This window comes from Fundulus heteroclitus, unplaced genomic scaffold (genome assembly GCF_011125445.2).
Source record: "Fundulus heteroclitus isolate FHET01 unplaced genomic scaffold, MU-UCD_Fhet_4.1 scaffold_682, whole genome shotgun sequence".
Lineage (NCBI taxonomy): Eukaryota > Metazoa > Chordata > Actinopteri > Cyprinodontiformes > Fundulidae > Fundulus > Fundulus heteroclitus.
In genome coordinates this window covers 18,938-43,089 of record NW_023397124.1, presented here as the reverse complement: position 1 = coordinate 43,089, position 24,152 = coordinate 18,938, and the positions used below count along the sequence as shown (strand labels likewise).

At 43.2% G+C, this 24,152-nt stretch overlaps 1 protein-coding gene across 4 annotated transcripts in view; it reads left to right on the top strand.

The window, feature by feature from the left end:
* The window catches only part of pdzd2 (PDZ domain containing 2), a gene marked incomplete at its 5' end in the record, with an annotated part of 50,189 nt that overhangs the window by 12,988 nt on the left and 13,049 nt on the right, over window positions 1-24,152 (top strand). For all 4 annotated transcript variants that reach the window (XM_036133871.1, XM_036133874.1, XM_036133872.1 and 1 more), the window contains 7 exon segments: window positions 803-920; window positions 1,003-1,135; window positions 13,552-13,639; window positions 13,743-13,846; window positions 14,234-14,396; window positions 14,510-14,985; window positions 15,093-15,237. In XM_036133871.1, the coding sequence (XP_035989764.1) occupies window positions 803-920; window positions 1,003-1,135; window positions 13,552-13,639; window positions 13,743-13,846; window positions 14,234-14,396; window positions 14,510-14,985; window positions 15,093-15,237 (1,227 nt within the window).

The window sequence follows — 24,152 nt, the reverse complement described above, 5'->3', positions numbered from 1 at the left end:
GTTAACGCTTGCTTCCTCGATGCGAGCCGCCATTGCTATCAAAACAGTCTCACGTCATGGACGCGTCTCCACTACGTCACATCTATGAAATTCCAGCCCTGCGTCCTGATTGGCTGGACAATAAAATTGGTTGGAGAAATCACTTTCTATGGGAGATGTCCCAGATGTATGTGAGTGGAGCTAGGCGGAGCAACATGTAGCTGGCGGAGTCAGGTTAAATGTGCACAGGAAAATAATTACTTTTTTTTTTAGTTAATTAGGCAACGAAAACTTTGAGGAACGAAATAAAACCGGTATTAACCGGTTACCATTATTTTTAAATAAGTGTTCCAGTTCCAGAACATAAAATATAATAACGTTTCCGGTTTCGTTTCTGTTCCCTGTAAAATACAAAAAGTTCCCGGTTTTCGTTTTCGTTCCTTGAACCGGTTCAAAGCCCTGCTAAAATAAGTGGTGTTTCAGTTTCATTGTCCAACCCCTGTAACTCCTCACACTTCATATTGGTCACCTGTTGGTTACTATCTTCTGAGGCTGATTATCAGCACCAACCCACTCACCCATTTGATGACTAAACAAAGTCGAAAGGGGATTAAGCTGAAAGTATAACTATGCTGTGATATTGTTCTCTTAGTTTACCTTACAAGATAATTTAGTACTCCCCTACTGAAGGAATACCTCTAATAGATTGATTATAATACTTGCTTATTCCACTTTTCATATTTTAAAAGATGTATTAATATAACTTTGTTACTCCAAGAAGTGACTAGTTTGAACACTTGTGATATGATGTTCATTCATTTAGAGCCTGGAGTGGGTCTGGGGATTGGAGTTTGTTGTCTGACGCTGGAGAACTCTGCTCCAGGTATCTACATCCACAGCTTGGCTCTCGGATCCATTGCCAAAATTGATGGGAGGCTCAGGTAAGCTGTTTGGATTTGTTCATAAGGGACAGCCTTAAGTGGTTTTGGAAGTGCTGTCCTGACACATGTTCTCTGTGTGCAGTCGTGGAGATCAGATTCTGGAGGTGGACTCTGTCAGTCTTCGTAATGCTTCACTCAGTGAAGCTTACGCCATTCTCAGTGAATGTGGTCCTGGACCTGTAAGTCTCATTATAAGCAGGCACCCAGACCCCAAGGTGAGATAATCCTAAACTACTGACATTTAACATAAATATTTTTAGCCGTAATGAGGACAGAGTAAACCCCTTGCATTTGATATAATATGTAAACAGTCTGTTCACATCTCTACGGCAGAGATGTAGAGATGCTGTTCCTGACTGTCAGTAAAGGCACCGGCTACACAACTACTTATGGGTAAAAATTGGAGTGACACCTACATAAATGTATTTAATAGTTTGTGGAAAAGCCTTTTTCTTTTTTTAATTAATCTTTTATTTGGAAAGGCAAGTAACAATTACTTTGTACAAACCAGCTTCCACCACAATGGAAGTATGAGCAGAAATAACATAAGCCAATTCGGTATTTTTGTATAATAACCAAAAATTCATAACAAAAGAGTGAATGGGGGGTGAGGGTGGGTCTAGTCTTATTTTTCTTATGTTAAGGGAAAAGCACCATCAAGAACATAATCTTGCCATCATCCTGAACCAGGGTGCAATCCACATCACACAGTATTTACATGTGGTAGAAATATTTAGTCCACAGGGATTACTGATTTTACATAGTTTGTCCATTTAGACCAGATCCTGAAGAATGATTCCCTTCGACCTCGAACAGAAAAAGATAACTTCTCTAGAATGTAAATGTCCTGTACAATATTGACCCAGTCCTCAACTGTAGGTGCTTCAGGCTTTAACCATTTTCTTTTATCTTCCAGAGTCCAGCTATCAAATGGAATGTTTCCTACGTATAGGGATTCACATTTACATGGGATTCTTTCATTAAAGATGTTATTTAGGTGGGAACACATCTGCTCCCAAAAAACTTTAATCACCGGACAGCTCCAGAAGATGTGATGGTGATTTGCCCCGTTTGTTCCACAGAGTCTCCAGCATGTGTCTCCGATGTTTTTTCTGAACTGGAATTACAAAATATCAAACAGTATTTTTCCAACAGAACTGTCTCCAGGTATTGGAGCTTGAGGTCATCCAGTGTAATTTGTTAATCTTTTCCCAGACCTCAGTTGAGAGTGATAAGTTTCCTTCTTTTACCCACTGGTTTCTTACGTAGTTTGTGTCACCGTGTTTAGAGGATAGAATACCATTGTACAGTATGCAGACAAGTTTTTTTGCATGAACCTGACTTCAACAGAGACAAGAACACATTAAAAAGTCCTGATTTGGCTGTTTTCCAATTGTCACGTATATTTTGATTGAAATAGGCCCTTACCTGTAGATATCTATAAAAAAATAAATAAAAAAAAATCGACCCTCTCCAACCCCTTTGATCTCTGAACTTCCTCAAAACTCTGAAACACCCCCTTATTTGTAAATGTATAGTAATCGGTTAATCCTTTTTGGGTCCAACTTCTAAATCTCCCATCGTTCTTGTTCGGTTTAAAGGCTTAATCAAAGGCACACCATCTGAGTATTTTTATCTGATTGCCCAATTAACAAATTTTAATTACCTTTCTCCAAGAGTCCAGCATTGTGTGTAGCATTGACTCATATAGTATTCCCATCCCCTCTTGTAAATCCTTATCCATTAACACTGATATTAAAGGTATTCCTTCCACCGTTGTTCCTTCCAAATCTTTCCACCCTGCATCGTAAGATGAAGAGCATAGACAGAATGCTGCTCTTAACTGAGCTGCAAGGTAATAAACCTGCAGATTAGGAAGAGCCAGTCCACCTTTCTCTTTCTTTAACTGCAGCATTCTGTATCTGACCCTTGCCTTTTTTCCCTGCCAAATATATTGCAATATTAATCTTTCCCACTCTATGAAGCGCTTTTCTGATATCAGGATAGGTAAACATTGAAATAGATATAGGAAGCGTGGGAGAATGTTCATCCTAACCGACTCCACTCTGGAGTATAAATTTGAGAAAGGGATCACATTCCATCTCTGTATGTCAGATTTCAGATTTGAAATGAGGGGTCCATAGTTGACATCAAAAATCCTGGAAAAATCCTTGGGCAATGTGACTCCTAAATATTTTATGGATTCTGCTTCCCAGTTCCAACTGTACAGGCTCCTAATATTGTTCTGTGGGTTATAGTTTATCGCTAAAACTGGAGTCTTGGTGATGTTTATCTTGTAACCAGAGAGTGAGCCGTATTCCTCGATCGCCCCCATAAGCACAGGTAGAGTTTGAGCTGGGTTTTGTAATGGTTAACAATAAATCAATCCGCGAACAATGACAACTTTTGTTCCCAAGATGCCATGTGAACTCCAGCTATATCTGTCCTCTGTCTTATCCACTGACTTAAAGGCTCTATGAAAAGGGCAAAGAGGAGCGGTGAAACACAGCATCCCTGCCTCGTGCCCCTTTCCAAAGTAAAAGGATCAGATAGGTCTCCATTAATTTTTATTCTAGCCAAAGGTTTATTGTATAAAGCTGCAATTACATCTATTATAGTCGGGTGTAGTCCAAACCTGGACATAACTTTGTAAAGAAAAGACCATCTGACCGAGTCAAAAGCATTCTCCACATACAGACTCAGGACAAGAGTCTCTATTTTTTGTTGAACTACATGATTTAAAATATGCAAGGTGTTATCCTGTGTCTGTCTCTGTCTGATGAAGCCTTTTTGGTCTTTATGAATTATCACTGGCTAGATGTTTTCCAATCTCTGTGCAATTATGGCGGTAAATAATTTATATCAATATTTGGCTTCAATCTAATATTAAAGTCCCCAGCACAGATCGTTACACCCTGACTTTTTGTTGCTGCTAATTCAAGTATTTTCTTGTAAAATGACCAGTCACTACCAGGTGGGGCATAGACGTTAACAAAACTTATCAGGATGCCATCTATTATTCCTGTAATTAGAATATAACGTCCTTCTCCATCTTTATGTTCCGCAACATGTTCATAGTACAAGGAGCTTGATATTAAATTGCAACCCCTCTTCACTTCCCAGAGCCGTGGGAAGAAAAATAGACAGATTTAAACCCCAGTTTGTTCAGTTTGGCATTTTCAGAATCATCTAGGTGTGATTCCTGCAGCATTGCTACTTGAACTTTATCTTTCCTGAATTTAGATAAAACTCTCCATCTCTTAATCGGATTATTTATGCCATTTATATTGAAAGAAATCACCTTTAACTGTGTCCTCCCCATTTGTTTAATTTTCTCCAGCATGTCACTGATGACCCTGAAAGCCCCCCCACCACTCACTAGAACTAATAAAAACAGAATATAAACCAGTGAACCAGAAACAAACATGTAAACATAAACCAAGCAAAAACAGAACATTTTCACCATCCAAAGCATGGGTCTGTCCAAATAAGAGTGAACACTGAACAGACTTTTTTTTTTTTTGCTTTTTTGTATTAAATCTGCCCTTTGTACAATTATCTCTGAGAGGAAAATCCAAGGAGGGAAAAAGATGTATCCTTCAGTTCTCAGGTGGGGATGTTCTCCTGAAAGCCCGGAGCCTCTCTTTGTAATTTTCTCCTCTTGTAGAACGGGAGGAGCCTTTCTGTTTTCTCCCCTCCTTTCTGCTCCAGGACAACTACTCAATCTGCTCCTTTAGAGAAGCTGGAGATCTGATGACTTTAACTTTGTAGCCTCTTTTAGCCAAGTCCTCGGTGGTTTCCTCTATGGTGTCGTAGGTTTTAGACCCTTCTTTATATTTCACTCGCAGCCTCGCAGGGAAGAGCGTCTGAAATGGAACCCGTTCTCTTTCAGGACCCTGCAAACCTCGGTGTATTCTCTGCTCTTTCTGAGGATGGCGGGTGGGTAATCATGGTCCAGATTTATTTGTTTTTCACACCAGACAAATCCCTTACGCTGCCAAGCCTTGCGAAGCAACAGCTCTTTATATTTGAAACTGAAATTTCACAACGATCGGCCGAGGTGGCGCTCCATCCGGTGGCTGCGGTCCCAGCGCCCGATGTGCTCGCTCAATCTGCATGTCTGGCCCGCTGTCCTCCAGACCGAGCCCCTCTTTAAATAAAGTTTCCACAAATGCAACCACGGATTCAGTCCTTTTCAGCGCCCTCTGGAACACCATAGATCCTGACGTTCTCCCTCCTGGTTCGGCTCTCCAGGTCTATCAGCTTTATCACCCAGACTCATGTGTAGCTTTAGCAGCTCCGCTACCACTTCCTTCGTATGTTGGGTTCGCTCATCGGTCTTCCCCAATTGCTCCTCTACTTCACTTATCCTTGCGTTCACTTTTCATATTTCCTCTTATGGTCGATAGTTGTTCCTTTGTTTCCTGGTGGAACCCTCTCAGTTCTTCTAATAAAATTTCCAGGCTAGCCATTCTGTCCTATTAGCTTAAGGCGACAATACGTTAGCTGTACCTGTTCGTGAAATTTTTCGTTCTCTCTCTTCTAATTATATTATCGTTGGGGCTTCGTCGTCGTCTTACCCCTTTCTAAACGGCTTTCGCAAGACAATATTACTCAGCTGAATGGGGATAATTCAGTAATTTCTCCAGTCGTCTGGGGAGTCTCTCTATTGAGCGGCCATCTTTACGGTGTTCCGGCCGGAAGTCTATGAAAAACCTTTTTCTAATGATAACTTGATGAAGCCTCCTGTATGGAGAAACTACACACATGCATTACTCAAACTGTAAAAACATAGAGCTCTGGGATCTCTCTTAGAAAAGTTGCTTAAGCACAAAACGGGGCCTGAAGCTGGTGTACAACACTTTCCACATAAAGGTTGAGATCCATTAGAAACATCACACACACTCTGACCGTACGTACGCTCCCTTTGGAGACAGGGGAAACTGGCAATGCAGATGGTGAGGTGGGGAATTGAAGCCACACTGCATCATGGTTCTTGTCAGATGTTTGATTTCACCTTATATCAGACTTTAATCATAGATCGTCCATTTTCAATAGCATTCAAAACCTGTGTTTTTTATTCTTGCACTGGTGACACATCACTATACATAAGGACCTTTCAAGTAAAAAAAATGCCCATAAGCCAACTTAAATCTTAAATAAAAGTTTGCACAACATTTCTTCAGGGTTTTCTATCATCACATTCCTCTCCCTGATGATCACCAGGGGATGTGTCCCACAGTTTAACACTAACTGAGGTATGAGGCAATCGCGCTGATTGCTACAAACATTTAACTAACGTGTTAAGACTCAAGCATAATGCTGTTCGATGGTTGCATTGGCACTGACTGCTGGAAGACCTTGCAAATGGGAGAATGTTAGGGATCAAAGATTTTTTGACCCATGATGATGTCTGGCTATTATGCCGATTTAGTCTACTTTGAGCAGGGGTCTGCAGCCTGTGGCTCTTTGGCCACAAGTGGCTCTTTCATCCTTTCATAATGGCTACTCCTAACTTTGGTTAAACAACAAACAGGCTTAAATCAGAGTCAACCGGACGTGCACTCAGTTTTTCAGAAAATGTTTCGACACCTATCCAGGACGCTGTGTCAGTTCTTGTGGCTCACACTTGATCGACCTGCAGTTGGTGCACGACTGTCTTTAAGGACAAGGAGGCCCATCCTGAGCACATTCTAAGTAAGATGCAAATCGATGACCCACCCGTCACTGTCCTGGATTGTTACAGACTATACAGGCCACCTGTAAACTTTTCATTTGCCATGTTGTTTTGGAGGTGATGTGCAGAACCATTCTTCTTCCGAACATGGTGTGTTCAATGACATCCAAAGGAATTAAGGGTTGGCTTCGTCTGACCAGACAAAGCCAAATCTACTGCAACACACTTTAAACAAGTTTCAACTTGCTTTTCCCTTAGCAGTAGAGTCTTGAGCCGTGATTGTAAATAGATGCCATTGTGGTTGAATGCATAATTTATTTGTTCATTGGGAAAAACTGTCCTTCTGCTCTCTAGGAGAGTGCCATGGTTCTGTGACACCTGTTTTGTTTATTCCCTAGATTCCTCTGTCAGAAAGGGGCCTGTGGCTTGTTTATGGTGAAATGATCTTCTTTACAATTCCAGATTATGGTTCAAATAGGTGCTGTCATAATGTGCATCACATCTGTGATGTTGCCACTGGCCACAACTAAAGGCACCTGCTAGCTACTGGGGGGAGGGGGTCATTCAAAAAAGAGAGGTGAAACACCTTCAGCAGCTTTTTTTACATGCACAAAATTTCACAATTGGATTAAAATGTATTCAGATTAAATAATTGGACTGTTCCGTTTATATGGGCACACAATCAATTACTCCAATCTTAATGTGTGTTTATAATGCACCTGGCAGCGGGTGGAAGGTGTCGTCCATGATGGATGTGTACTTGGACAACACCCTCCTCTCAGCTACTTCGTCCACAGAGTCCAGAGAGCAGCCCAGGATAGAAGTGGCCTTCCTCACCAGCTTATTCAGCCTCTTTCTGTCCCGCTCTGCGCTGCCAGGAGCCTAGCAGACGACAGCATAGAGGAGAGCTGAGGCCACCACAGAGTCATAGAAGGTCTTAAGCAGAGGTCTGCTCACTCCAAAGGACCTCAGCCTCCTCAGGAGGTGGAGGCGGCTCTGGCCCTTCTTATACAGGGCGTCGGTGTTATGAGTCCAGTCCAGCTTATTGTTGATGTGAACACCCAGGTATTTGAAACTCTCCACAGTTTCAATGTCCTCCCCCTGGATGTTCACAGGTGAGTGAGGTGGGGGTCTTCTCCTGAAGTCCTTCGCCATCTCCCTGGTCTTACTGGTGTTTAAGCACAGATGGTTCTTCTCACACCAGTCCACAAAGTCCATGATGACCGACTGGTACTCCAGCTCGTTCCCCTCAGACACACAGCCCACAATGGCCGAGTCATCAGAGAACTTCTGAAGGTGGCAGCTGTCCGTGTTGTAGGTGAAGTCCGAGGTGTAAAGGGTGAAGAGAAACAGAGACAGAACGGTGCCCTGGGGGGCCCCGGTGCTGCAGAGTGCCACCTCTGACTGACAGCCGTTCAGCCGCACGTACTGAGGGCGGTCAGTGAGGTAGTCTATGGTCAGTGAGGTAGTCGATTGTCCAGTCAGCTAGGTGTTTGTCCACCCCAGCATCCTCCAGCTTCCCCCTCAGTAGCACCGGTCTGATGGTGTTCAAAGCACTGGAGAAGTCAAAGAACATCACTCTCACAGCGCTCCCGGTGGTCTTCAGGTGGGTGAGGTCCAGGGTGGGGCTCACCATGATGCGTAGGTGAGCAAGGATGAGGCGCTCCATGGTCTTCATCAGATGGGAGGAAAAAAGCTTTTCACATTTTAACTCAGGTTATCTTTGTCTGACATTAAAATTACTTTACATAATCTAAAACATTTCAGGTTGACAAAAAAACAAAAAGAGAAGAAGTCTGTAGAAGGACAAATACTTTTGTCCTGAATCATAACCTCATCATGATACTACCACCACAATGTTGGCACAGTGTTTTCGGGTTTGAAATTCCCACCTTCACTATTTTAAACAGTCATACTTTTTAAACAGTCATTTTTGAAAAACACAGAAATTTAAATATCTGTGTTTGATTGGGCTCTTTTATCAGATTGAAGGTGCTTTTTCAAAATAACCTATAAGCAGTAATAACATACTTCTCACTAAGCCCAAATCTGTGTATTGAATCGCAGAAAATTCTTCTAATTAACAGAAATAAAAAAAAAAAAGAAAAAAAGAAATTAAGGCTTGAAAACATCAGTCTGTGAGTAAATAATTCAATTAATGTTTCACTTAGTGAAGGAATTACTGAAATATATTAACTTAAATAATATTTAAGTGGCTTCTTGTTGTTGTGGCCAAACAGGTCAAGGGTTGACTCATCTGACCAGTAATTTGCTCTCCAGAAGGCATTTGGCTTGTCCATATGGAGAACTACAGATTTCAGTTGTATTTGAAGGTGTTGGTTTCGGAGCAGGCACCATCTTCTTCAGCACCAGCTCAGTCAGTGGTGTAAGATGTGCTTCACCGAGGACAGTGACACTGGTGTTCTCCCAAGTTCAAGTTCATGGCAGCATTGAGTTTTGGTGGTTTCTAGGTTCTCCCTGAAGCTCTAATCAAATGTTCTTTCTTTTGAAAATTATAAATTGGCTTGGAAGGTTGAAAAACTCACATATTTAGGTGTTCATACAGGACAATGATGTGGAATGGCTTAAGGTTAGCTTCCAAAACTCTTTTCTCTGCCAAATCGAAAATGTGTATACTATACTTCAAAGAAAAGCCTGTAAAAGAAAACCAACCAATGTCAACTTTATTAGTTCTACCAGAAAATGTTAAATTCAGATACCCAACCAGAAGCTTGATGTTGGCTTTAAAAGTGTGTAGTTTCTGTTTAGTTTGGAAATTGACCAAATGCTGAATCATGTATATGAATATTTCTGCTTGTAAGTTAATTCTGACCCTTTGGGGATGAAAGACAACAAGATACTCAAACTTGTGCAACCAATTCTTATTTTTTAAAAACAAGGTTGTTTGTCTTATAATCATTTCACCTTTAAAAAAGAACAATTGAAATAAATCTCTAAAAGCTCCAAAGCAACATGACATCCATGCTCGTGGTAAATGGATGTACATATTTTTTTCCAGACTTTATTGCTTTTACATAGATTAGATTCAGTGACATCTGTACAAGTTTTTTTTTGCTCCAAACAGCAACATCCCCCTTCCCTCTCCCTTGGTACATATCACCTTAAGAAAAAAAATAGGGTTGAAATATTGCAAGATTTTTCAGTCTGGAGCCTCTGTCCAAATCTCACAAATGAAGGTGGGGTCAAGGATTTCCATCTAGAAGAATTAGCCTCCTGGTCAGCAGGGTAGAAAACGCTACCAAGTCCTTTTTATTTTCAGGAAGACAGAATGCAGTGGGCAACACGGCAAAGCAGTTTGAGTATTTGGGGCAATATTCTTCCCTGTGATCTTAGACAATACAAAAAAATATTTAGACCAAAATCTACCTAATGAGGGTCAAGAGAGAGAAGAAACTGTGTTGAAAATTTTGGACAGTCTAACTTTGGTATGGTGTGTTCAATGTAAAATCCTGCAGTACCATTGAAAAAAAAAATTTTTTTTTAACATTCTCTATGTAACAACATTAAGTGTCACCATACAAAGATGTTGCTGCACTCCATGGAGCCCATAGTATAAATCTTAACTAGACAGAAACCCCTGATAAATGGTACCTCAGCGCAATATACAAACCTGATAGGCACACAAATAATAACTTGACCGGAGTGTGTAAACTCAAAATATTAGCATCACTGTGTTCTCTGATGCCGACATGCTGACTAGTGTCATAGGTCATATCAGCACATCTAAACACTAGCAAGTCAGGCCTCACAGAAACAATAGCTGTAGAAAATAAAGAGAAAAACATTAAGATCACATCTGAAGCCTGAATCTTCTCAAGCTTCATATTCACAAATTCCATTGCCGGATCCAGGTCCTTACAGCTATGTATTGAGCCATTGGTATGGTGACATGTTATGCACTGGAGGTCAAACTTCACAGCAGCATACAACTGTAGCTCCTTCTTTACCTTGGTGAATGCTTCCCTATGCTTGGCCACGGTAGGGGTGAAATCCTGGAAGATATGGACTCTTTTCACGTTGTACAGCAGGCATGAAAGCACTCAGGCCCGACGTAAGATGATACTACTGACCTAGAACTTGTTGACTCTGATGACCTTCAGGCACGCTAGGCCTGAAATGGACTCCTCCTGTGTGTCAACTTTTTAGTCAGTGATTTTAGGGCACGAGAGACCTCTACATTAACATATTCGGATATTATGGACTCAAACTTAGTAATGATTTCCGTCCAGATGGGGTCCATCATGTCCTTAATTATTAATCCAGCAACGCTGGGGACCCAGACTCCGAGGATTGCAGTAACCTACTCATAATTTCTTTAGTTATGGCTCCACCGAAGTAGCACTTCACAGTGTATGAAGAATATTGACGGTGGACAGTTTTATAACTTTAAATGACTATTAAGGTATCTGTGATGGCAAGCCACACAGGATAAGAGCACACCCTACAACAACTTGCTTTCTCTTTAATTTGCTTTCTAGTTATTACTTTAAATATTCCTTAATTATATTTCTTAGTTTATTCCTTTATCACCTTACAATGTTTATATTCACCGCTGCACTTTTTCCGGAAACTTACTGCATATTTGTTTACATTGCAACTGTCTACTGTTAAATCACTGCTGCACTTTATCTGGAATCAATTGGAATTTATCCTGTAAATTACTGCAATTTATTACTGCTTTTCAATCCTGCATTGTAAAATCACAGCAACGTATCCTGTAGAGTTACTGCAATTTTTCTGAGCTGTATGAAAACAAAATTTCGTTCTGTATGCACTCTGTGCATACAAAATGACAATAAAGAAAGTCTAAGTCTAAAAAGTCTAAGTTATATGGAGTGCACACGTATTAACACTGCAAGGTCAATTCAGTTTATGTTGTATTAATAATCTTTTTCTTTGTTTGAGTTACATGGGTGTTTGGCTTACCCTTACAGATGGAAAAGGCGTGGCTAAGGGTCTGATCGCTGAAGTGCAGCTGATGGCCTCATTGGACTGAACCAAGTGCCTCTTGCCAAGTGGGGGAGTCTTAGCGGGTGTTTAGGTTTATTTCATTGTTTGAGTTAGTAGTTATGTGGCAGGCATTTTGTTCCCCCCAATAGACCAGTTGATTGTTATTGTTTTGATGCGGGTTTTTCGAGCATGCGTGCCGGACTGGAAGGCAAAAGACGAACACAATGGCGGACGCAAACAGAGAAACTGACGAGTTCTCCATGTATTTTTCTTCTTTAGATAACGTACTACAAGATCGTTTTAAGAGTAAGTTGATGGTTGATGGTATCAGATTGCCAGATCCACACAGCAAAAGCCTGAAGGGACGGAGAGAGTCTGTGAAATGCTGGCCAAGTGTTCCGTACCGCGACATACAGCTGCCTTATAAACACACAGGCCAGTACACACGAGAGAGCATGAAAGCATGAAACCACTGGACGGCTACAATTATTTTATATCGGGACATAGACACCAGCAACCCCCGCGACGCCATGAGGGATTAAGCAGGTCAGAAAATGGATGGATGGATGTTCAGACATGTTTGTGTAACAGCAGAAAGCAGAGTTGGACACAGACCGCGCCTCAGCTTAGAGGAAGACCCTCCCAGTAGGTTAAAAACTGGGAGGGTCTTGTTAAAATCGGTGGGGGTGTCGGCGACGTTGCAGCGTAAACACAGACGTACTAGCGCGCGTGAACGGGGGCGTAATGCAGCCGCTGTCTGGTGAACATTATTGCACACTGATTGCACGAAGAAAGCTAAAATGATGCGGCTGCTGCTGCTGCTGCTGCTGCTGCTACCGCTTCTCTCGGCCCCGTCTAGTGATTGCCACCTCCCCTCCACCGCTATTTAAGCAGAACAATGACTAGAGCAGAATTAAGTTGTATTTACCGGAGATGAAGTGTAGACTGCAAATTCTGTCGTAGTATGATGGCTCCTACAGTCCATTGGGGTTGTCTGCCTGCGCTCTTTTCATTGAAATTATCCATTTCTTTCTTCTTTCTTCGTCCTTCGGTAAACGAAAGAAACGTACATCCAACGATTTGGAATGCCTCTGTGAGCAACCGGGAGCACAACAAGTCGTAGGCATTGTTTAGATTCCAAAAATAAACTAACTAAAAGTACGCTCTAATTCACCCGTTTTGTCATGGTAGTAGACGAGAACAGTACCGTTTTTGCCTATCAGCGGGACCCGGATGTAGCGCTGACGTCACGCGTGAACTGGTCTATTGTGTGTGTCTATGGTTTAGCTAAACTAGTATTTAAGGGCCCTAGTGTGTCATTTCATTAGGTCAGTTTGGTTTGTGTCTGTCTGTGTTCAGTATTTTCAGTTGACCACTTTTAATGGCATGCCACTTTAATTCCTAACTTTGTTAAATATTTTTGTGTTTTTGGGTAAATAAAACCCACTTTTTGAATCCAACACCTGTGTCCTCCACTGTGTACTGTTTGGTCCCTCAACAGTATCACATTCCTGCAGAGCTCCCACTGCACACGGCCTACATCATCCACATCCACCCGAGTGGATGTACATCTTATCAGAACATGATACAAATGTCTTGTTTAGAAATGTTTGTATGGCATGTAAGTGATAATAATCTTTGTAATTACAGCTTTGTTCATGCTAATACAAATGTGTACTCTGCATTTAACCCATCCCTTAGGGAGCAGTAGCTACCACTTTGTGGTGTCCTGGGACCATTCTAAGGGAACTTTTCCAGGATGCAAGTCCTTTGCTTGAACCACTCTCTTTGTAGGAGTGGTGGAGTAGTGGCTTATTTCAAAGTAAACAGTTGATTAAGACATTTCAACCTGGTTTCCAAACCTAACAAATCTTACAAATTAAGAAATCCAGTCAGAGAGGGGAAAAATTCAGCATTGATTCAGCCCTGTTGGTGTTATTGCAGTGGTACTGTGATGATGTGTACCTTTTTGTTGTGTGACAGGTATCAGAGCAAGAGATGGATCAGATTATTGCTCGATCAACAAACAAGGACAAAATGATCAGAAATAGACTCTCCTCGCATTACCAAGGTCTGACTTTTACCCACAGTTACGTTTTACTTTGTAATGTTTTAGTTGTTATTAATATTATGCTCTTTTGAGTACTAATTCCTACTCTGACTTTAATCCGAAGGTCTGCCTAACAAGAGCCCCCGGACAGCTGTGAAGTCAAGGCAGGGGGACAGCCCCTCTGCTCTCAGCTGGACCATGAAGAGGTTTCTTGAACCTGCCAGCAGAGTAAGCGCTGATCCAGGATTTCAGTTCAAATAGCTTGAGTCTCACATTTGAAACTCTGTAGTTGAACCGACAATCCTTGACTGTCAGTTATATAAACTGTGTACTTTACATCAGTAGATTATGTGCTCTGTTATTACTCAAATTCTCTCATTAAGCTGTGTTTTATCTACATTCCCATCCTTGTGACTCTCCTAACTGATATAAGGTGTTGTAGCATTTCTTTAACTACTGTTTCATGTACACGATGAGAGTTCAACAAATGATCCATTTCTTGAGCTTAGGCATGGATGTTAAGGCACACCCAGGTAGAGTTTCAGGAAGCGCATGCAATCTCTGACCCTGGACCAACCTTCCTTTCATGTTGTTCTGTGGCTAATGTTCATACAGGCATCCCTGAGCTCTGAGACGGAATTATCTCAGTACTTCCCTCATGACGTTCCTGGAGACTCAGTCGTTTCTGAATCTGTTCTGAAGAGCTCAAACAGTGATCAAGGGCTCCACCAGCTGGGCCGCAGTACCTCAGCAGAAGATGACCAATTACAGCCACAAGGTTGGAACTCTTTGTTTGGTATAGTAATGACTAAAATGTCCTAAGAAGTATTTTTTTTTTATAAATATACAGTATCATTCTGTATGTTTTATATGTTATTGTGTTTTTCTCAGCATTCAGCACCTCTGTGACAGACATAAACCACAGCCCTGTGTGCTTAACATCACGCAACAAGACTTCTGTCCCTTTCCATCAGCATGTAGAGCCAATTTGCCACACTCTCACTGCCTCCAGCTACGCCTCAGTGCGGAGCCCACTTCTCCGCCAGCGTAAGGTTATATGCTCTGAGCATGAGCTCAGTGACAATGAGGCCTTGGATGAAGCTGAAAACATTAAGCTACTTACCCAGCAAAAAATCAACACAGCTCCACACTCACCACAGGCGCTATCTGATTCCACACCAAGTGGAGGAAAGATAACAGCAGACCTGACACTCAGACAGCTCTGTGAGAGGGAGGATGCTAGTGGTTTTCACACTGTTACCTTGAAGAGAAGAGAGGAAGAGACATTTGGGCTGGACCTGGAGATTATGTCATCCCCTCTGAGAGTTGTGGTTGCTGGGTTAAAGCCTGACCGGGCTGTGGAACTGGTATGTCCGAATGAACTTCAGTATGTTTTCAGTGATGCACCAAGACTCTTTGAGAGTCAAGCATTATTTAAAATTTGTTTTCATTTGTTCTTTCCTTTGTCTTCCAGGATTGTGAAAGCAAACTCTGCCCAGGAGATGAGATTGTGAAAATTGGAGATAAACCAGTGAACTCTTCAAACTACCAGGAAATCTGTGAACTTATGCACAATCTTCCAATGACACTGTCTTTGGAGGTGAGGCGGGCAACCTCAGGTGAGAGCTACAGTACAGAATGGCACTCCCTAATAAGTGAGGTTTAAAAAAAGCTGTGGCCCTGATTTAATAGTTGTGCTGGCATTCCAGAGGGATGGGAGAGTGTTAGGTAATTTGAGTTTGTCATAAAAGCTGCATAAATGGTTTTGAAACTATTTTGAATGCATTTAAACATACATCAGAAATGTTTGTTTTACCCTCACATCACCTCTGGCCAAAGGCAAAGGTCCAAGTAATAATGTCATATCCAGATGTAAAAGATAGTTGGTGCTTTTTTTTTACCGATATATGTTTTATTGAGATTTTTCATTTCAAAAATACAAACATGTAGTTTTCAGTTACAAGTTCACTTTGTAATTGTTGCATGACAGTTATTTTACTCAACATGGAGAAATATATAATTTTTTTTATAAATAAATAGTTTTTTAACACACAAATAGCTTCTCAAGAATGGGGGGTATTCAAGCAAATTACAAATTGGTCGGATATGGATATACATATCTAAACAACATGGTGAACCGCAGGTTCCAATAGATCAAGACTCAATCAAATCTGCAGTCAGGTCTAAATTCTTAACAAAATTGATAAAAGGTCCCCAAATCCTCTCAAAAAGGTACCGTTTGGATTTCCTAATATATGTTATTCTTTCTAATGGCAAGCTAGACAGCATCTGTTTTAACCATTGCGTGGTACTAGGTCTATTGACATTTTTCCAAGACAAAGCTAAATTTTTTTTTGCAGCCAACAAGCTTACATCTATAAAAGTGCATTCTAGCTTGCTAAAATCATGTTTCCCAGGGTATAGAGCTAACAGGAACAATTTAGGATCCTGTGGAACTGGTTTTAAGATAATTTTTTCAATTATATCTTTCACCTCTGTCCAAAATGCTTTGATATGTTTGCGTTCCCACATACAGTGTATTACAGTCCCTTTACATTTACATTTTACACAAAAATCTGGGGTGTTATTATTGTATTTATTTAATTATACAGGCATAACATATATACGCATTAGCCATTTAAATTGTAGAATTCTAAGGCGGCTGTTTATGGACATTGTTTGAGCCTTAGTGCGGGCCTTTTCCCAATCCTGTTCACTGATATTTGCTGATAAATCCAAATTCCAGTTTATAAGCTTTTTGTTTGAGTTCTCTAATGAGTTAGAAATTAGTTCTTTATAAAAGTCTGAGATGATGCCCCTCTTTGTTTTGTTCCGAGTCATTAACTTTTCAAGTTTCGTAAGAGGAGGTTTATTAAAACTGTTGTTTTGCTTTAACAAAACTTATTATTTGAAGAAATTTGAAGTAATGTTCTTTTTCCATCTTGAATTTGGTTTGTAGCTCTCCAAATGACAAAAGTACATCAGAGCTTGATGAGTAAAGGTCACCAACACTTTTCAAACCCTGTAATGCCCATATTTTAAATGTTCCATCTGCTCTGCCTGGAGCAAACAGCTGGTTACCCCATATTGGGCTAAATTGGGATATATTGTTTGCCTCCCCGAGGTATTTTCTAACATCCTGCCAAATCTTTATCATATTTTTCAGGATGGGATTGGTGGTGTGTTTCTGTAATTTCTTTGATGTGTCAGAATTTATAAACAATGGAGAAGCTAAATTTAAATTGTGAGACTCCATTTCTACCCAGTGAGGATTATCTTTATTTGTAAAATAGAACATAATGGTCCTTAACTGACTTGCCCAATAGTATAGTTTAAAGTTGGGACACTTTAACCCCCCTCTATCAAATGGTAAATAAAGTAGCGAGAGACGAAGTCTAGATCTCCCGTTATTCCACAAAAAACCCAAAAATGCTTTTCTTTAGCCAATTGAAAAGTTCAGGAGGAGGCAGCAAAGGAATACTTTGAAAGAGGTATAATAGCTTTGGAAGTATGTTAATTTTCAAAACATTGACTCTTCCCAACAAAGATATAGGTAGAGATGTCCAGTTTTCAATTGAGGCGGTTATTGTTTTCATTAGGTTTTCGTAGTTGAATTTAACCACCTGTTGCAGCTCTGGGAAAATCTGAACACCCAAATATGAAAAATGTTTCACTACTTTAAACTGCTTAATCTCATTAATTTGATTAATCCTTTCGCCTGGATTTAATTCCAGAATTGATGATTTTGTATTGTTTATTTTGTAATTCCTTGATCACTTCAATCGCCTCCGGGATTGAATTTTTCACATCTGTTAGGAATGTGGACATAGGGGCTGGACATTCTTCCACTCTGGAGTTGCCCATGGTGAGAGGCGCCGAGCTGGGGTTGGCATACTGGTTGCCCCCCATCTCGGTGCCTGCACGTTGGGGTTTTCCCCGGTGAACGAGAGGGTGGCCTCCCTCCGCATTCGTGTGGGGGGACGGGTTCTGACTGTTGTTTGCGCTTATGCGCCAAACAGCAGTTCAGATTACCCACCCTTTTTGGAGTCCTTGGAAGGGGTACTGGAGAGTGCCCCTCCTGGGGACTCCCTCGTTTTACTGGGGGACTTCAACGCTCACGTGGGCAATGACAGTGGGACCTGGAGAGGCGTGGTTGGGAGGAATGGCCCACCTGATCTGAACTCGAGTGGTGTTTTGTTGTTGGACTTCTGTGCTCGTCATGGATTGTCCATCACAAACACCATGTTCAAGCATAAGGGTGTCCATATGTGCTCTTGGCACCAGGACACCCTAGGTCGCAGTTCAATGATCGACTTTGTTGTCGTTTCATCTGACCTGCGGCCGTATGTCTTGGACACTCGGGTGAAGAGAGGGGCGGAGCTCTCCACCGACCACTACCTGGTGGTGAGTTGGCTCCGATGGCGGGGGAGGAAGCCGGTCCGACCGGGCAGGCCCAAACGCACTGTGAGGGTTTGCTGGGAACGTCTGGCAGAGTCCCCTGTGAGGCGGAGCTTTAACTCCCACCTCCGGGAGAACTTTAAACACGTCCCGAGGGAGGCGGGGGACATTGAGTCTGAATGGACCATGTTCCACGCCTCCATTGTTGAGGCGGCTAGTTGGAGCTGTGGCCGCAAGGTTGTCGGTGCATGTTGCGGCGGCAACCCTCGAACCCGCTGGTGGACACCAGCGGTGAGGGAAGCCGTCAAGCTGAAGAAGGAGTCCTAACTGGGCTTTTTTGGCCTGTGGGACTCTGGAAGCAGCTGATGTGTACCGACGGTCGAAGCGGCAGGCAGCTCGGCTGGTCGCCGAGGCAAAAACTCGGGCGTGGGAAGAGTTCGGAGAGGCCATGGAGAAAGACTTCCGTACGGCTTCGAAGCGATTCTGGTCCACTATCCGGCGTCTCAGGAGGGGGAAGCAGTGCAGTACCAACACTGTTTACAGTGGGGGTGGTGTGCTGCTGACCTCGACTCGGGACGTCGTGCGTCGGTGGGCGGAATACTTCGAAGACCTCCTTAATCCCACCAACACGTCTTCCATTGAGGAAGCAGAGCCTGGGGACTCTGGGTCGGGTTCTCCCATCTCTGGTGCTGAGGTTGCCGAGGTTGTTAAAAAGCTCCTCGGTGGCAAGGCCCCGGGGGTGGATGAGATTCGCCCTGAGTACCTTAAGGCTCTGGATGTTGTGGGGCTGTGTTGGTTAACGCGGCTCTGCAACATTGCGTGGACATCGGGGGCAGTTCCTCTGGATTGGTAGACTGGGGTGGTGGTCCCCCTATTTAAAAAGGGGGACCGGAGGGTGTGTTCCAACTACAGAGGAATCACACTCTTAAGCCTCCCTGGTAAGGTCTATTCAGGGGTTCTGGAAAGGAGGGTCCGTCGGATAGTCGAATCTCGGATTCAGGAAGAGCAGTGTGGTTTTCGTCCTGGCTGTGGAACACTGGACCAGCTCTATACCCTCAGCAGGATTCTTGAGGGGGCATGGGAGTTTGCCCAACCAGTCTACATGTGCTTTGTGGATCTGGAGAAGGCATTCGACCGTGTCCCCCGGGGGATCCTGTGGGGGGTACTCCGGGAGTATGGAGTACCGGACCCTTTAATAAGGGCTGTCAGGTCTCTGTACGACCGGTGTCAGAGTCTGGTCCGCATTGCCGGCAGTAAGTCGGACTCGTTTCCGGTGAGAGTTGGACTCCGCCAAGGTTGCCCTTTGTCACCGATTCTGTTCATAACTTTTATGGACAGAATTTCTAGGCGCAGCCAAGGTGTTGAGGGGATCCGTTTTGGTGGCCTTAGGATTGCGTCTCTGCTATTCGCGGATGACGTGGTCCTATTGGCTTCATCAGGGCGTGATCTACAGCTCTCACTGGAGCGGTTCGCAGCCGAGTGCGAAGCGGCCGGGATGAAAATCAGTGCCTCCAAATCCGAGACCATGGTCTTGAACCGGAAAAGGGTAGAGTGCCTTCTCCGGGTTGGGGAGGATGCCCTGCCCCTAGTGGAGGAGTTCAAGTATCTTGGGGTCTTGTTCACGAATGAGGGGAAGATGGAGCGGGAGATGGACAGGCGGATTGGTGCAGCGTCTGCTGTGAAGCGGGCGCTGTACCGATCCGTTGTGGTGAAGAGAGAGCTGAGCCAAAAGGCGAAGCTCTCGATTTACCGGTCGATCTACGTTCCTACCCTCATCTATGGTCACGAGCTTTGGGTCGTGACTGAAAGAACGAGATCCCGGATACAAGCGGCTGAAATGAGTTTTCTCCGTAGTGTGTCTGGGCTCTCCCTTAGAGATAGGGTGAGGAGCTCAGTCATCTGAGGAGGACTCGGAGTAGAGCCGCTGCTCCTCCACGTCGAGAGGAGCCAGTTGAGGTGGCTCGGGCATCTGGTCAGGATGCCTCCTGGACGCCTCCCTGGTGAGGTGTTCCGGGCACGTCCCACCGGGAGGAGGCCCAGGGGAAGACCCAGGACACGCTGGAGGGACTATGTCTCCCGGCTGGCCTGGGAACGCCTTGGGATTCCTCCTGAGGAGCTGGCCCAAGTGGCCGGGGAGAGGGACGTCTGGGCCTCCCTACTGAAGCTGCTACCCCCGCGACCCGACCCCGGATAAGCGGAAGAAGACGGACGGATGGACGGACATCTGTTAGGAATAAAATGATATCATCAGCGAAAAAAGAGATTTTGTCCTCTGTGGGACCCACCGTGATCCCAGAGATTTGTGGATGAAGACGAATAGCTGATGCCAAAGGCTCGATCGCTGGTGTGAATAGTAAGGGAGAGAGAGGGCATCCCTGGCGACAACCCTTTTTGATTTGAATTGCCCTTGAAAATATTTTGTTCGATATAATTTCTGTAGTTGGGTTGCTATATAACATTTTAACCCATTTAATAAAATTACTTCCACATTTCAACCTTTCCAGTATGTTAAAGAGATAGGGCCATTTGATTCTATCAAAAGCTTTCTCCGCGTCTATTGAGAGAAGGGCTGTGTCATTACCGCTCTCTTTGGACCAAGTAATATTCAGGACCCTTCTAATATTATGATATCCTTGCCTCCCAGCCACAAACCCAATTTGATCTTTATTTATAAGATTTGGTAAGATTCTTTGCAGAATCATCTGTAATGCCAATAGATTACAGATGATTTTGACATCAGAATTAAGTAGTCTAATGGGTCTCAGATTTTCACATCTATTAGGAGGTTTACCCAGTTTTGGCAGCTGAATAATTAGAGCCTAATTTAAAGATGGAGGTAATGCGCCATTTTTAAATGACTCCATGAACATATCTAAAAGAGGAGAAAGCAATTTGTCCATAAAGTTTTTGTAAAAGTCGATGGGGATACCATCGGGTCCTGGTTGTTTACTAGATATCATGACATTAATGGCTTGTGCTAATTCCTCTTTATTTATTTATATGTTTAAGTCCACTCTGCACTCCTCTGCAATGACAGGGATATGTAGTTTGCCCAAAAACTTGTCTAGTTCCTCTTGGTCCAGCTTTACATTAGAGTCATATAATTTCTCATAATAGTCTCTAAAAGCATTATTAATATCCCTTGGATCTATTAGAGTTTTATCCTGTGTTTCAATTGATGTAATCAAGATTGTTGTTTCAAGCTATTTAATCTGCCAGGCTAGAAGTTTTCCAGCCCTGTTCGTAAAAATTTTGTTTCAATCTTAAGAGACTGGATGCAGCTCTGAGACTGGACATTTTGTCATATTCTGCTCAGAGAATCAACAGCTGTTTTTTCAACTCGGTATCATTTGTTTGAAAGACCCTGTCCTGAATGTTCTTTATTTTATTTTCTAGGTGCTGCCTTTTAGTCTGGGCTTCCTTGGACTTATTGCCTGTTAAGCTAATAATATGACCTCTAAACGCTTTAAAGGCCTCCCTTCTGATGCATGCTCTTGTTTGATTTGTGTTCAACTGAAAGAACTCATCAATTTGTATTCCTATATATTTAACAAAATCCTCATCCTGCAACCATTTATGCTGAAAGCGCCACCTAGGGGGATCCCTGGTAAGGTTCTCATCACAGTAGGTTAAATAGCATGAAGCGTGATCTGAAATCACTATGTTCCCATACGCACAGTTTTGAATTTTGGGTATTAATTCTGATGATAGTAAAAAATAATCTATTTGCGAGTAAGTCTGAAATGTTGCTGAGTAACATGAATAGGCTCTGGTTTGTTGCTGAAGTTCCCTGAAGATATCTACCAGTCTAAGAGTCTTCATAAACATCTGTATAATTGTTCTACAGGTATTATGTGTTAGATCTGCCCCTGTGGATCTATCTATTTCTGGAATAAGAGTACAATTAAAATCCCATGTGATCACAAAGCGCCCTTCCAACGATGAAAGTGAGAGGAACAAGTTTTGAAAGAACCCAGAATCATTTGTGTTACGACCATAGACATTAACTAGGTACATTTTTTCTGATAGTAAAGAGCCCTGAACTATCAAGTATCTACCTCTCCCATCCTTGACGACATTACTTACAAAAACTGGGACAGATTTGTGAATAAGAATCATAACACCTCTTGCTCCGGAAGAAAATGTTGAAGTGTATTCATTGCCCCGCCACCTCCTCCTGACTCGCCCCTTGTCTTTTTCCATAAGATGCGTCTCCTGTTTAAATCCTATTTTGGAGTCCAAATCATGCAGTTTGTTATAACTTGTTTGACCTTCCTCAGATGTTGTAGGCCCCTCCAGTTCCATGTAACCATTTTAAGCTTCAAGACTTGCAACATAAAAGATCCACTGAATTACCAGAAATGGAGAAGAAATATGGAACATTGTTTACCCCATACGAACACGAACATTTGAGAAGCTTAAACAACAAAACAAAACTTACAACATATCCCTTAAGCCTAAATTCCTTCACCAAGTCCGACTTCCGAGGGACTCCTTCCCCCCACCTGTCATGATTTGTCTTAGGATGGACCCGGACACAGCACGCACACACAGAGCAAGTTCTTTAAAGTGAGTTTATTGAACATTGTGGATGATGATGATGAGAGGAACCAGGGTCTTTTAACTGACGGAGATGTAGGGTGCAGAAGCTGGCCGGCAAGAGGAGTGCGGAGAGACTGACCAGTACGGAACACCGGATCCGAAGACTTGAGACCAGGGCGGAGCACTTGAGACCAGAATGAAACACAGGAGCCGAGAACTTGAGATCAGTACGGAAACCAGGAGTTGAGAACTTGAGACCAGGACGGAACACCAGAGCCGAGGACTTGAGGCCAGGACGGAACACAAGAGTCGAGAACTTGAGACCAGGAAGGAACAGTGTCTTGGGTTGAGGCTGGGCTGGAACAGAGCTGAAGAAGAGTCTCTGGCAGTGACTGAACAAAAATAAAGCTGAAGAAAAGTCTCCTGGCTGACTGAACAAAAAAACACAAAGCTGAAGTAAGTCTTCTGGCTGACTGAAACAAAAACTGAGCTGACATAGGGTTCTGGCTGAAACAGAGCAGGAGTTGAAACCGAAAACTTAAGGAACCAAAGGCCAGCGAACACAGAGAACCAGTGGACCAGAAAATACGGGGAACCAAAAGGTCAAGAACACGGAGGAGCAAAGGCTAGAGAACACGGGGAACCTAAGACTAGAGAACACGGGGGACCTAAGGCTAGAGAACACGGGGGACGTAAGGCTAAAGAACACAAGGAAACACTAGGGCTCAACAGATGTATGGAAACGCTGGCGCACAACTAGTGTACCGAAACGCCAGAGGGAAGAACAGGCGTACGACAACGCCAGAGGAAAGACCGCCGGAGCGTGAGGGAAATGCCGGGGCATGAGGGAAGAAATCGCCGGGGTGCAAGGAAAGGGAACGCCGGGGCGTGAGGGAAACGGGAACATGTAAAGCACCAGGAACAAGTACAGAAGGCGTCCTGACACACCAGAAAACAAGAACGGAGGGTGTCCCAACACGCCAGGGAACAGGGAGTGCGCCGGGCAGCAACAGGCCGGGCGCACCAGAGGGCTCAGCCGGCGACATGGGAGCGCCGGAAGGCTCTGGCGGCGGCCTACATATGCTGGGCAGCAACAGGCCGGGCGCACCAGAGGGCTCAGCCGGCGACATGGGAGCGCCGGAGGGCTCTGGCGGCGGCTTGCATGTGCTGAGCAGTCTCTGGTGGACCTCGACACCGGGGAAAAACAAGAACAAGGAGGACTCAGAAAAACAACTAAAACAGAGAAACCAAGGAAAGCCAGAACAGAACGAAACTAGAGAAATAAATACGGAACTTAGACAGAAACTATAGGGCTAGGACAGGGACTTACAAGACTAAAACAGGGACTACAAGACTAAGACAGGGACTACAGGATAAAAAAACACAGATAAATTACAGGAACTAGGAATAACGGGGAACTAGAAGGCCAAAACATAAACTAAAGAAGACATAAACTATAAGGCCAAGACAGGAACTACTGGGCTGGACAGGGACTACTGAGCTAGATAGGGACTACAGGACTAGGATAGGAACTACAGGGCTAAAACTAGAAAATCAAAACAAAACCAGAAAACTAGGAAGAGAACCAAAAACT